This window comes from Trichomycterus rosablanca, chromosome 23 (genome assembly GCF_030014385.1).
Source record: "Trichomycterus rosablanca isolate fTriRos1 chromosome 23, fTriRos1.hap1, whole genome shotgun sequence".
Classification (NCBI taxonomy): Eukaryota; Metazoa; Chordata; class Actinopteri; order Siluriformes; family Trichomycteridae; genus Trichomycterus; species Trichomycterus rosablanca.
Window position 1 is genome coordinate 8,773,146 of NC_086010.1, and position 15,203 is coordinate 8,788,348.

A 15,203-nucleotide genomic window follows, 5' to 3' on the forward strand; every position below is an offset into this window, starting at 1 on the left:
GTGTACACCCATTACCAAACCCCCTGCTGTAACTGCAGTACATTGGTGTTGTGCTCAAGGGGCCATTAGAAAACACTCGAAACCTATAGAGCTCATAGATCTAGCACTTCCTCCAACTGTCAGAGTGAGCAATGCTCAAATCTTCCATTTCGTCCTGTTAATTGTTCTTTTATGAACGTACAGAAAGACAAATATTCCTTTCAAACCTGCAGCTCTGATGCAGCAGTTGATGGGGCCAGGTCCCATCAAAAGAGAGGGACTTCAGGAAAAAAAGGATTGGCATTGGGAATGAGACAAGGAAACCTCATTCACCAGTAAAGAAAATAGAATACAGATCAATACATACATGGCTTTCCATATAACACCGTAATTTACCAACGTCAGCAGGTGAACATGTACAGGAGGTAGTGTGAGGAAGGAAATGAAACAAATCCATCCTTTGGAGAGTGAGTACAGTAGATTTGGTTCTGATTAATAAAGAAAGCAAATGGAGTTTTGCTGCTCACAAATTATGTGTTCTTTCTCAATAATAACTTCAAAACAACATACATATGCAAATTCTCAAACAGGCTTCAGTTTCTGGCTGTTTCCACTACCTGTTTTCTAGTTTTTCTTGTCTAGTTCCTGTGTTCTAGTTCTAGTGACTGAGTAGTTGTGGTCAAGCTGTCTTTTGTTTCTGTTTGAGTCTTTCCCAGCGCTTTTGTGTTTCCTGGCGACTGTCGAAGTGCCTATTTTCTCATTTTTCCTTTCTAGTACCTGTGGCGAGTGTCTGGTTGTACTCTGTGGTGGACTGAGTAGCTGTGGTCGAGCTGTCTTTTGTTTCTGTTTGAGTCTTTCCCAGTGCGTTTGTGTTTCCTAGCGACTATTGTGAAGTGCAGTGTTTCTGCTCCAGTACCTGAGACCTGTTTTCTGCTTCAGTACCGCAACCTGTTTTCTAGTTCTTTGTTTCTAGTTCCTGTGGAGAGTGTCTGGTTGTACTTAGTGGTGGACTGAGTAGCTGAGTAGTTGTGGTCAAGTGGTCTTTTGGGGTCAAGCGGTCTTGGCGACTGTTGTGAAGTGCATTGTTTCTGCTCCACTACCGCAACCTGTTTTCTAGTTTTTCCTGTCTAGGTTCTGTGGTGAGTGTCCGGTTGTACTCAGTGGTGGACTGAGTAGCTGAGTAGATGTGGTCAAGCTGTCTTTTGTTTCTGTTTGAGTCTTTCCAAGTGCTTTTGTGTTTTCTGGTGACTGTCTTGAAGTGCAGTGTTTCTGCTCCAGTACCTGAGACCTTTTTTCTGCTTCAGTGCCCCAACCTGTTTTCTAGTTTTTTGTTTCTAGTTCCTGTGGCGAGTGTCCGATTGTACTGTACATAGTGGTGGAATGAGTAGCTGAGTAGTTGTGGTCAAGTGGTCTTTTATAGTCAAGCAGTCTTGGCGACTGTCTTGAAGTTCAGTGTTTCGGCTCCAGTACCACGGCCTATTTTCTCATTTTTCCTTTCTAGTTCCTGTGGCGAGTGTCTGGTTGTACTCAGTGGTGGACTGAGTAGCTGGTGGAGTTGTGGTCAAGCTGTCTTTTCTTTATGTTTGAGTCTTTCCCTGTCGTGAAGTTCAGTGTTTCTGCTCAAGTACCTGAGACCTGTTTTCTGCTTCAGTACCGCAACCTGATTTTTGTTTCTAGTTCCTGTGGAGAGTGTCTGGTTTACTTAGTGGTAGACTGAGTAGCTGAGTAGTTGTGGTCAAATGGTCGTTTGTGGTCAAGCGGTCTGGGCGACTGTCTTGACCTGTTTTCTAGTTTTTCCTTTCTAGTGTCTGGTTGCACTAAGTGGTGGACTGAGTAGCTGAGTAGTTGTGGTCAAGCGGTCTTTTTGTTTCTGAGTCTTTCCCTGTGCTTTAGTGTTTTCTGGCGACTGTCTTGAAGTTCAGTGTTTCTGCTTCAGTACTGCAACCTGTTTTCTAATTTTACCTGTCTAGTTACTGTGGTGAGTGTCTGGTTGTACTCAGTGGTGGACTGAGTAGCAGCTGTTTTTTGTGCTTTTGTGTTTCCTGGCAACTGTTGTGAAGTGCAGTGTTTCTGCTCCAGTACCACTACCTTTTTTCTAGTTTTTCCTTTTTAGTTCCTGTGGTGAGTGTCTGGTTGTACTTAGTGGTGGACTGAGTAGCTGGTGGAGTTATGGTCAGGCTGTCTTTTGTCAGGGAGTCTTTCCCTGTGCTTTTGTGTTTCCTGGCGACTATTGTGAATTGCAGTGTTTCTCCCCTGTACCTGTGACCTGCCGCTTCTCATGTGAAAGCGCCCTTACACCTCACCACTCTGTGACAGTGTGTATTTTTTACTCCATGTATGCCAATCATATGATTTCTAATGAATGGCTTATGTGAACTGTCTCTAAAGGCTTCATAAGGCTTCATAAAAATTCAACACTCACTTGTGACTCAGTGGAGCCGGCAGATCGGTCTGTAGGGCCAGGACCAGAGGAGACAATGCTTGCTATGGGTCTCTGGGTAGCAAAGGCAGGAGTAGGGTGAATAAGAGGGGGACTATGCCCGAACGCAGAGCCGATGATGCCTGGGGGCCGGCCAATCAGCTGCTGATGCATCTGCAGCGCCACGGGGGTGGAAGGATAGGCAAAACTCAGCGCAGGACTGTAGGGAGAGAATGAGCAATAAGTGGACATGGTAAAGGTTAAATAAAAACAAAATATAATACGTTCCTTTCAAATGTAAATAAATTCTAACTGATTATTCATTTGAGCTGGCAGGCAGCAGGCTGTGCCACCTACGCCCATTGGTTTGGTTGGCTAAGCATTGCATCTAAATAATCTGCCTTATAAATCGATGTCTTATTAGAATCCTCTCTGCTTAGGCAGCTGTCCAGGTAGGTAGTAGGCAGCCAGGCAGCTCACTAGGTTGTCAGACAGTCCCACAATATGCTGGCATCCCACGCCAGAGTGTCGCTATGCCAGTTCAAAGCAAAACATTTTTTTTTCATGAGACTAATTCAAGTCCAGCTCCCAAGAGCTCCATTCATCGTGGGCTCCTTCATACATCTGCTAATCTTATTACGTTACGAGAGGAAATCAATGCAGCCGGACGCTACGGTGTGCAGCCTGCTGTCTCATCACTCATCAGCTTATGTCCACACACAGTCCAGACATGAGTGATCAGTTTGCATTTACAGATCAGTGATCAATTGCTTTGGCTGGGGGAAGGGGGGGTGTCCAGCCTCTCTGTCTCTCTTTGTCTGCTGTGTTTAGGGATCTCCACATTTGCTCATTTTTGCTTGTTTTCTGTGCATCTCTACAGGCTTTGCACATCTGGATTTGGGTGGTTTATACGGTCCTTCATGACAGATCCTCTCAGACTGTGTCAAGTTGGATGGTGAGCATCTGTGAACTTTCATCTTCAGGTCTCTCTACAGATGTTTCATGGGGTTTAAAAGTGGCCTTTAACTGGGCCACTGAAAGACATTGAGTTTTGCCTAGCAGTCACTTAAGTGTTGTTTTGGCTGGATGCTTTAGGTCACTTTCTAGAAGTATCTCAACTATAATAAAGGCAAACATGACACAAAGTGTTCTGTTTTCTGGAAGGTGGTTGGCTGACTGACACACTCTCAGGTCAACAGGAGCATCCACTGGGTGGTCGATCTCGTTCCACAAAAACAAATTGCACTGCAATCACCTTTACTAACACCTGTATCCAGTGTTCCAGGTGATACTGTGTTCTTAATGGGAGGCAGCAAAGTGGTACAGCTGGTAATATTGCCATGTAGCCCCAAGGACCTGGGTTTGGTTCTTGCCTCCACTGACATGTCTTCTTTTTTCCTTTGGCCTCCATCTAAGCTCCAAGAACCTTCCTGCAGATTCATTTATTCATTCATTGTCTGTTTTACCACTGCTTCATCCTGGTCAGGATTGCCGTGGGTCCGATACATTGGGCGAAAGACAGGAAACGCCCCAGAGAGGTTGCCAGTTCATCCCAGAACAGACACACACTCACACTAGTAGCTCCATTCAGCCTGACTGGATGTCTTTGGACTTGCGGGAAGAAACCGGAGCACCTGGAGGAAACCCACAGGAACGCATGGAGTCTTCACGAACCCAGGACCGTCTTGCTGTGAAGCGACAATGCTACCCACAAAGCCACTGTACCACCCTTTGCTGAAATTGAATCCAGTCATTATGGATAAAAAGGACCCTGACCACCAGGTTAAGGCAAAAGAACTGGCCTAGAAATCAGAAGGTCATTGGTTCAAGCTGTACTACTGCCAGGTTGCCAGTGTTGGACCCTTGAGCAAGGCCCTAAGCCTCAACTGTTTGAAACTGTTGCTTTGATTCAAAGCATCTGCTAAATAGCAAGAATGAAGATATACCTGCATTTAATAATCATACAGGAAACAACATTACTAGATAAACTAGTAAACAGTTTATCCTGGTCAGGGTCACGGTGAGTCCAGTTTTCCTAGAATCACACTCCAAACAGTACGCCAACCTAACTTTTTATTCTTCCACTTCACCTTGAATGCAAACACCAGTCCAGAAGAGTCACGGGCGCTCTTTATTATTCGCTATCTCGCTCTGTCTGCTCAGCTTCTCTCTCTTTCTTTCCCATTAGGACCAGCATTAGTGTCCTAAACCCAGCCTTATCCTCCCGCCTGTGTCGCCTCTTCCTGACCCTTTCATCTGTCACCCCGCCTGACTCGCCTCCTTTTCCAGCATGAGCGATCGTGTAGCGGTGGCAGTGGGGTAGAGCTCTCTCGGTGTGACGGAGGGAACATTAATCAGGTGATGCATATCGGAGGGACGGACGCGAGGGAGGAGGAGAGGAGTGTGTTCGCACGTTTCCGCCTAATAGCGCTCGGCCCGTTCCCTCGTTTATTTCTCCGCCACGTGTTCATTCATCACCCTGCCGCCGAGGCCGAGTCGCACCGCTCCGCTCTCTGATCCTCTCTGGCTAGTCATCTATCTCTCTATCGGTCTTGTTCTGCTCTTCTCGTGTCTTCCTACTGCCAGACCTGTCATTTTAAAACACGCCTTTCTCATTAGTGAAATACCTTCAGTGCTTTACCATGGTCCTATGTGATGCCCCTCGTCTTTTATCTTGCTCTCTTCTTTACTTTCTGTATTTTTCCGGCATTCTGTTTGAATTTTTTTTACCTATATAGTGCTAAGTAATCTTCTAAAATTGTAACAGGGTGAATTCTAAAAGTATTCAGACCCCTTGACTTTTTACACACTTCATGTTGAGGATTTGATTGCCACTTGTACCCATCCATTTACACTTAATCATCCATACTGATGAAGTACAGACCTTCTTAACCTAAACCTTTCATCCACAAAAGTATTCAGACCCCTTATTCAAGCAATTAAAGCTGCGAGTCTTTTTCTATGTGTGACGAGGCGGGGGTTAGTGGCCTGGAACCACCAAGACAAACCCGCCGAGAGAAAAGCAGGACCCAAGGTGCAGAGCACAACTAGGAAAAAGAGAGGGGAAAAGCCCTAGGTGGGACACTCGGCCGTTGCCAGCTAACCAGCTACTCGGTCCACCAATCAACCGACACACGACTCGAGACGCCGGATGCTTGTTCCCCAAAATCTGAACTAAAAAAGGGAGAAAAAAAAACGAGGAAATAATAGCTTTAGAAAAGAATCGACTCGCGGGTCCGATTCAGCTGAGGAATCGATTCCCGAGATGATTCACCTAACTACAAGCGTGTTGGGGGTTAGTGGTCTGGTACCACCAAGACAAACCCGCCGAGAAAAGCAGGACCCAAGGTGCAGAGCACAACTAGGACCAAGAGAGGGGAAAAGCCCTAGGTGGGACACTCGACCGTGGCCAGCTAACCAGCTACTCGGTCCACCAATCAACCGACACACGAGTCGAGACCCAGGATGCTTGTTCCCCAAAATCTAAACTAAAAAGGGAGAAAAAAAGGAGGAAATAATAGCTTTAGAAAACAATCGACTCGCGGGTCCAATTCAGCTAAGGAATCAATTCCCGAGATGATTCACCTAACTACAAGCATGTTGGGGGTTAGTGGTCTGGTACGGGGAGGACATACAACCTACACGCAAAAAGGACCCGGACTGTCCCACCTGGAGATCGAACCCAGGACCTTCTTGCTGTGAGGCGACAGTGCTACCCACTGTACACCCGGATTTGGGGGCTTTATCCTATTGTTCATGATAGGTCCTCTCAATCTGTGTCAGACTGGATGGTAAACATCTGTGAACTTCTATCTTCAGGTCTCTATACAGATATTTCATGGGGTTTAAAACTGGGCAACTAAAGGACATTGACAAAGAAGTACAAAGAAGGACAAAGAAGCCACTTTGGTGTTGTTTTGGCTGGATGCTTTAGGTCACTTGTCTAGAAGCTTCTCAGGTTTTCTCAAATCCACAACACAATAAAGTGTACAGAAACCAAAGGGTCTGAATACTTTCTGAATCCACTGTAAATGAACAGGATCTCTCAATTGTACCTGATGGTGCCGACAGACAGATGGCCGTAGGATCCACTAGTGGACGAACTCGGCCGTGAGCTGTTCAGGATGCTGTTCAGGGAGTTGGGTGATTTCCGAATCATGGTCTGGAAATCGAAACTCGCGTCCGAGTGCGGTGAGCCGGTTAGAGGTCGCTTTCTGCTTTGACGGGCCAGGAGTCTGGGACTGGAGAAGCGGGAACCTGCAGGAACAGTAAGAAATGCATTTTTTACATACAGCAGGGTGGCTGCTGAGAGCCTGAAAAAGATAGCTGTCATGAAAACAATGTCTGTATGGCTATTAACATTTTATTAATTATTCATTCATTCATTTATTAATTCAGTAATTAATTAATATTTAGAGTCAAGGAGGGTCTGATTCACTGGGCGAAGAGCAGGAAACACCTCAGACAGGTTGCCAGTCCATCACGGGGCGCACACACACACACACACACACACACACACCTAGGGGGATTTTATTATGTCTAATCAACCTGACTGCATGTCTTTAGACTGTGGGAGGAAACCCAGACAGACATGTGGAGAACATGCAAACTCCACACAGAAAGAACCTGGACCGCCCCACATTGGAATCGAACCCAGGATCTTCTTGTTTTAAGGCAACAGTGCTACCCTCCGAGCCAACCTACCGTCCCCTATTAATTATCAATTCATGAAATCCAGATTAATAGAAAAAGAGACACATCTAATTCACTCACTCATTGTCTCAACCGCTCATTCAATTGGGGTCGCGATGTGGTGCTGGAGCCAATCCCGGCTTTTCAATGGGCGCAAGGCACACGGTAACACCCTGGACGGGGCGCCAGTCCATCGCAGGGCAGACACACATAAACACACACACACATTAATTCACCTGTAGGGCAATTCAGTGTCTCCAATTAACTTGACTGCATGTTTTTTGGATTGTGGGAGGAAACCGGAGTTCCCGGAGGAAACCCACACAGACACGGGGAAAACATGCAAACTCCACACAGAAAGGACCCAGACCGTACCACATGGGAATCGAACCCGATGGGGTGCTGGAGCCTATCCCGGCTTTTCAATAGGCGCAAGGCACACGGTAACACCCTGGACGGGGCGCCAGTCCATCGCAGGGCAGACACACATACAAACACACACACACACACACACCCATTCACCTATAGGGCAATTCAGTGTCTCCAATTAACCTGACTGCATGTTTTTTGGACTGTGGGAGGAAACCGGAGCTCCCGGAGGAAACCCACACAGGAAGAACCCAGACCGCACCACATGGGAATCAAACCCAAAACCCTCTTGCTTTGAGGCGACAGTGCTACCCACCGCCCACACATCTAATTACAATATTTAAATTTTACAAACTCACATAAAGGGAATTAAAACCCCGAAAAAAACACACAGTAGTAGATTTTTCTCAGCCATGTCTGTGTCACAGCAATATTTAATTCCATTTATTCCTCTGGAAACATCCTGAAGTGGTCCGTTTTTGAAAAGCCTTCACTAGAAAGCCGCTTCGGTAAAGACAGGCCTTCCGCTCGCACACAATGACGGGTATCAACAGATTAAGAAATGACTTTTGTTGTCTTTTCACTCACGAATGTCACAAACAAGAAAGCGGCGAGAGAAGGAGGGGAAGGGAGCGACGCCGAGGGGATGTAACTCTTTTGTTCCGCGGAGTGACACAATGACTTTGCGACTCAATTTTTTTTCTTCTTTTGGTTGTTTTAATTTTAGCAGAAAGCAAGCAAGCAAAATAAGATTACTCACACTCTGCCTGCTCTCTCTTCCTTTTTTTCTTACTCCTCTCACTCATTTTAGTTTGACACATCAGGCATTTACAGTGCCTGCCATTCACATGTAAATGACTGGATGAGGGTGTGTGTGTGTATGTGTGTAACTGGCGTGTTCAGAGCTGAAGAGCTTTGAGCGCTTCAGCTCTGAACACGCCAGTTACACACATACACACACACTAGTACACTTACACAACCACACCAAGTATGTGTACAACTACGTGTACACTAAAATCCTATTCATGTGTGCTTTCTAAATGCCAAAACCACAAAAAAAAAAACAGTGTCATAAACATGCCCCCTCTCTTTTCTACTGTTATATCAGCCTTCGCACTTTTAGGAAAGATTCCCACTTTATTATTTTAGTTGACTATGACTGTAGGAAGTAAGTAGAGAGGAATGGGTTTCCATGGTCGAGCAGCTGCATCCAAGCCTTACAGCACCAAGCGCAATGCAAAGTGTCGGATGCAGTGGTTTAAAGCACGCCGCCACTGGACTCTAGAGCAGTGGAGACGTGTTCTCTGGGGTGACGAATCACGCTTCTCCGCCTGGCAATCCGATGGACGAGTCTGGGTTTGGCGGTTGCCAGGAGAACGGTACTTGTCTGACTGCATTGTGCCGAGTATAAAGTTTGGTGGAGGGGGGATTATGGTGTGGGGTTGTTTTTCAGGAGTTGGGCTCAACCTCTTAGTTTTAGTGAAAGGAACTCTTAATGCTTCAGCATACCAAGAGATTTTGGACAATTTCATGCTCCCAACTTTGTGGGAACAGTTTGGGGATGCCCCCTTCCTGTTCCAACATGACTGCACACCAGTGCACAAAGCAAGCTCCATAAAGACATGGATGAGCAAGTTTAGTGTGGAAGAACTTGACTGCCTGCACCGAGTCCTGACCTCAACCCGATAGAACACCTTTGTGATGAATTAGAGCGGAGACTGCGAGCCAGGCCTTCTCGTCCAACATCAGTGTCTGACCTCACAAATGCGCTTCTGGAAGAATGGTCAAAAATTCCCATAAACACACTCCTAAACCTTGTGGAAAGCCTTCCCAGATGAGTTGAAGCTGTTATAGCTGCAATAGCATTTACATTTATGGCATTTAGTAGGGACCTTGCTTAAGGGCTCAACTGTGGCAACTTGGTGATGATGGAACTTAAACCAAGGGTCATCTGATTACTAGTTCAGTACCTTAACCGCTAAGCTACCACTACCCACTTTAATATACTTGAAGCTCTATTTACAAGAGCAATTACACAATTAACTTGAAGACATCAAGTTCACCCTTTAAACAGCACATATTTCTAAATATAGATGTTAGGAGAGCATGGATGTTCTTAGTGGACATTTAAGTGACTAATTAGCAACTATTATTCACACAATGCTCCAATCAGAACCCAAACAGAAAGTTCTGGCTAGTATCATTGTTTTGATGAGTACACTGAAGTGCTTATATCATTAGCAAAATAAAACATTAAATGACACCCTTCTTTTCTTTTACTCTCATCTGTATATCATTAATTTAACTGAGGTAAAACAATAAAACATCGGGACGAGTTAATAGTCGGGCTGGATCACAGCGAACCTGTGAAGTGGAGGAGGCCTTTACACTTCCATCGCAAAAACACCGGTCCTAATTGTTTTGTTTCAGTCTATTAATCTTAGACGCTGCCACAAAAGAAAGGATTTCTCCAGTGATGAATAGTGGGACGTTCCAATTCCCACTTAATAGCAATTAATTTTCTGATACCAGTGCAACTTTGGCTAGTTTTAATTAGTTCGTAAGGACAAGGAGAACAGACCGGGGGTGGGGGAAGCTAACGAGAGTCTGACTAAATACGTTCCCATCAAAGGCGAACAGATCCAGTCAAGTCCGACCTCTCTCGAAAACACCGTGCTTTTAATTTCCTATTTACACTTTAAAATATCTCATTAGCATAAATCCTGCACACACACACACACACACCCTTCCCCCAGTCAAACCATTAAAACAATAGCTTATTTAAATCAGGTCACTCTATTATCTCTACTACAACATTTTTGTTTTTCTGTAATGGTGCTTTTTGTAATGGTGTCTTTTTATCAGTAATTTAAAGCCTCATACCTTTTTGTTGCTTTGGTTAATTCACAGGCAGAGAATAAAGTCAGAAGATATTTATATGCAGAGCATCATTAGTCTGAATTTGACTTTAGAAACAATAATTTGCATGACTTAGATCTAAGTAGCAACCGAGCCAGGAGTTCAAGTTTCACTTTACCTTCCCTAGTCCCTAGTATAATAGGTTTTAAAAAGCATGAGTGGAAGCAGGGGGTTTTAGTTGGAACGGAGTGAAGTTTTGCACTCGAGCACTCACATTGGGACTGCTGGGACCAGAGATGGGGACTCGAGTCTCCAACACAGCGACTTCAGACTCGACTTGGACTTGTTTTAAATGACTTGACTCATGACTCACAAAAAACAACTTGTAAACAACAAGAGTCCCTAGTTTACTTCATTTGAACATTTTCATTACCACTGGATTGGAATCTCACTTACAATGGTGGAATACCCTACGTAGTGCACTTCACAGGAACAACTGGGGTGAATGGAACGCTCCTACAGAATTGGCCCTAATGGTTAAAAGCTTTCTGAACCAATCAGACCTTTTGATTTACATTTGTAGTAAGAAATGCTGTTATTTGCATTTATTCAGTTGGCGTCACGCAGATGACATGTTAATAAAACACATAATTGGCTTTGTAACAAGTTAGAGATTTTTAATTATAAGCACATTTACAAAATAACGGATTATATTCCTAATGGGACAACACACGGTTATAAATTTAATAGCATCTGGAAGAACATAAGCTAAGGTAAGCAATGGTTATGATTTTTTTTGCTGTGTTTTAGATTTTGGCCGCTGTGCGGTGATTTATCGCGCGCTTTTGTTTTGCAATGAAAACAAAACGTATCAGTTTAAGCTTTTAACTGGTACCTTCTTGTTACAGAAATTACATTCATTTGCACAGTGACTACGAAAGTAAAGGCACTAAGTAAAACAGCAAAATACAGTCGCTAATCTGTTGTCGTTTATCTCAGCTTACATATTATTTGTTTCTTTCTACGCTACATTTTTTGTGTATATTATATTGACTCGTGACTTGACTTGGACTCTAGCCTAAAGACTTGTGACTTGACTCAGACTCTAGCCTAAAGACTTGTGACTTGACTCAGACTCTAGCCTAAAGACTTGTGACTTGACTCAGACTCTAGCCTAAAGACTTGTGACTTGACTCAGACTCGTATTTTGTGAGTTGTGAACAACTCTGGCTGGGACATTCACTTATATTTGTTAACTGTTAGCTAGCAAAAGTATTCTGTGTGAATATTATTTATACTTATGCTAAATAGCTCGCTGAATATTGATAGTTAGGGTGTATTTTGCACTTGATCACTCACCTTCCAGAGCGTGCAGGTATTCCATGTGCAGTGCATTGGTTCCTGCTCCAGCAGAGGACAAGGCTGAGGGAAGGATGTCGGCGTAAGGGCTACGGTGACCTGCAAGCAGCGCCATTTGATGGTAGTAATCTGCAGTCGTCAAACCAGTGTGAGGGGCTAGATGACACCACAAAAAAATGAGCATAATAAATAAGTAATTATAGTGAAATTATAATTATACTGTTTAATTACAATATATTAGTAAGCTAATAGTATATCATTATTACTTAATTATATAAAGTATATAATAATTATATATTATTATATAATAGTATAATAACTATACTGAAAAGGTCATCATATATCAGTAAAAGACCGGTTTTCCTAAGCAGGGGTTTGTAAACCTCAAGGTGTTTAAAGTGGCATTGCAGGTGGTTGTAAGACTGTTAATCTAGTACCAGATACATACAGTCATGGGGAAAAAAACAAAGTACACATTGCTTTAATTCTATGTTTTTATTTATCAGGGTTTGAGGGCATTTATTTATGTCCAGCTCTCCAGATCCTACCACAGCATCTCAATGGCATTGAGGTCTGGACTTTGACTTGGCGATTCCAACTTTAGCCACTCAGATGCCTTATTGCTGGTGTGTGTGGGATCCCAGTATTGTTGCCTGACCCAATTTCAGGCCATCTGCTGGACCTGTAGGTTGTGTAATGTAGCTTTCAGGGTTTTCTTCATATCTCTGGCCATTAAATGGTTTTATTTTAGGTGCTCTTGTATTAGGGGTCAACACAGCAGATAAATCAGGTCTGTATACCTGCTATGGCATTGTTTTAGCACCGGGTGTCTTTCCTTATTTACACTGATCAGCTATAACATTAAAACCACCTCCTTGTTTCTATACTCACTGTCCATTTTATCAGCCCCACTTACCATATAGAAGCACTTTGTAGTTCTACAATTACTGACTGTAGTCCATCTGTTTCTCTGCATGCTTTGTTAGCCCCCTTTCATGCTGTCCTTCAATGGTCAGGACTCTCCCAGGTCCACTACAGAGCAGGTATTATTTGGGTGGTGGATCATTCTCAGCACTGCATTGACACTGACATGGTGGTGGTGTGTTAGTGTGTGTTGTGCTGGTATGAGTGGACTGGGAAAAGTCTACCAAGCAAAAATATCCAGCCAACAGCACCCCATGGGCAGCGTCCTGTGACCACTGATGAAGGTCTAGAAGATGACCAACTCAAACAGCAGCAATAGATGAGCGATAGTCTCTGACGTCTCAAGGTGGACCAACAAGGTAGGAGTGTCTAATAGAGTGGACAGTGAGTCGACAACTCCAGCAGCGCTGCTGTGTCTGATCCACTCATACCAGCACAACACACACTAACACACCACCATCATGGTAGTGTCACTGCAGTGCTGAAAATGATCCACCACCAAAATAATACCTGCTCTGTGGTGGTCCTGTGGGGGTCCTGACCATTAAAGAACAGGGTGAAAGCAGGCTTAAAAGGTATGTAGAGAAACAGATGGACTACAATCAGTAATTGTAGAACTACAAAGTGCTTCTATATGGTAAGTGGAGAAACAAGGAGGTGGTTTTAATGTTATGGCTGATCATTGTAGTATATAGTAAAACTATGTGCAACTGTGGGCGTAAACTAGGGGGCGTAATCAGGCAGTACAAGCCTGCACAAAGTTCAGGAACTACTGTGCCAACATATCTGACCAATAAAGACTTGTAATCACTATGGAAAATAATTTATTTATGAGTAAACTGAACCCTAAGCTTAGGGCACTTCAGATAGGGGTTCTGTATTTATTTGAGTAATGAACAGTTGGATTACAGATCAGACCGTGTGGATAAGTTCTCTCAGCGTACAGATGAGGCAGCAGGGTGTTATCGGGAGGCACCGCGCTCCACATTGCACCCTCTCAGCGTGCCTTCCTTCCCTCTCGCTGCCAAAATGTATAAACTCCATTTAAAAACAAATGGTTCAAATCTCCCATCTGCATGCATAAAACAATAGCCGTGCTCTGTGCCTCTCTCTTACCCCTCTCGCTATCATCTCCCCTCAATCTTTTTCCCCAAACGCACCCCGCATCCCTCTCTTTGGCTCCTCGAACTGCCTCCTAGAAGATAATCTGGCAACGTTAACCCTATGCAAATGACAGAACCATGAATACAGCCATACAAAAAGAATTAGGGAGGAAATGAATGCCGTATTGCTTTTGAATGCAAATGCATAAATCAGTTTAGCCACACAAAGCGTTCCGGCTAATTCCTGTCCCATTTTTCTTTCATTTCGAGGAAAAAAAGCGACTAAATAAACTAAAATAAAAGGACAGTAAAAAGTAGACGGTGGGCTTGTCCTTATGTGTGTAATATAAATTAATTCAACACAATATTATGTTTTAAAATGTAGAAAGTCTACATGGCTTGGGATGGCCTAGCAGATTTGGGACGCTGACGGCTGGGGGTGGCACGCTGACGAAAACGATCCAGCGATACTGCATGCCACCACATGCCTGAGGGCATTCTCTCAGTGTGGCACATAAAGGAGCGAGGAGGAAGAGGATGCACACAAAATCGAAATGGAAAGAAGAGGGAGAAATCATCCCACCCGTGTTCGGATCAGATCTGATGACTTTGAAGCCGTTAAGTGGAAATCAATACTGATTTCTCATTACTGCAACTGATGCCTAGTTCACCTGACACGGTTTTTGTCCTGATTTTCACTTGCCGACCGGTCACCGCTAGATGTGGCAGCTCGGAAGCAACTCAGCGTTCGCTTGGGGATTGAAACTCGGCTCTTGATCGGTGTGTGAACTGTTAGACGACTCTATCCGAGCGCTCGGCGACTGAAGAAAAATAACTAGCATGTTAAATATCTGGACCAGTCACTGACTCAAAATTGTGTAGTGTGAAAGGCATTGCGAGCAGGTTGCGAGTGGCAGCGAGTGCTATGTCAAACTACAGCCAATGAGAAAGCAAGATACGGGGTGAGGAGAAGCCCGGGGGAGGAGTGTAAAAACGTTGGACAGGGGCACAATATAGTTTCTATCAGAATACATCGGCACACACACAAGCTTTACAGTATTTGTGACTTACCGTCCACACCAAACCATAATACCAACACTGCACTGCAAAAAATATGTATTAACCAACTCACTACAGAACAGACTGCTGGTCGTGTTGCCCAATCCACACTGATTCATTTATTTTTCCTACTTGCTTTTACGCTGCACATCAGCTCACAAACAACTTTGATCGCGTCACTTCTCGCGTGTGTTTTCCAGACAAAACTAGATAGACTCGCCTGCGATTCCTGATGGTGATAGATCGTGTAGTGTGTAACCCTTCTATCGCCGATCAGTCGTGTAGTGTGAAATACACAACAACTCCCGATAAAGACTCCAGATTGTGCCGCTCAGGTGGCGCAGCGGTAAAAACACACGCTGGAACCAGAGCTGGGATCTCGAATACATCGTATCGAATCCCAGCTCTGCCTGCCGGCTGAGGCTGAGCGGCCACATGAA

General features: G+C 44.3%; 1 protein-coding gene across 1 annotated transcript in view; it reads right to left on the reverse strand.

The window, feature by feature from the left end:
• The window catches only part of gli3 (GLI family zinc finger 3), a 159,539-nt gene that overhangs the window by 25,199 nt on the left and 119,137 nt on the right, over positions 1-15,203 (reverse strand). The window contains exons 6-8 of the mRNA XM_062985354.1: positions 11,678-11,833; positions 6,454-6,655; positions 2,402-2,618 (exon numbers count right to left, since the gene is read on the reverse strand). Coding sequence (XP_062841424.1) covers positions 2,402-2,618; positions 6,454-6,655; positions 11,678-11,833 — 575 coding nt within the window. The remainder of the gene's footprint in view (positions 1-2,401; positions 2,619-6,453; positions 6,656-11,677; positions 11,834-15,203) is intronic.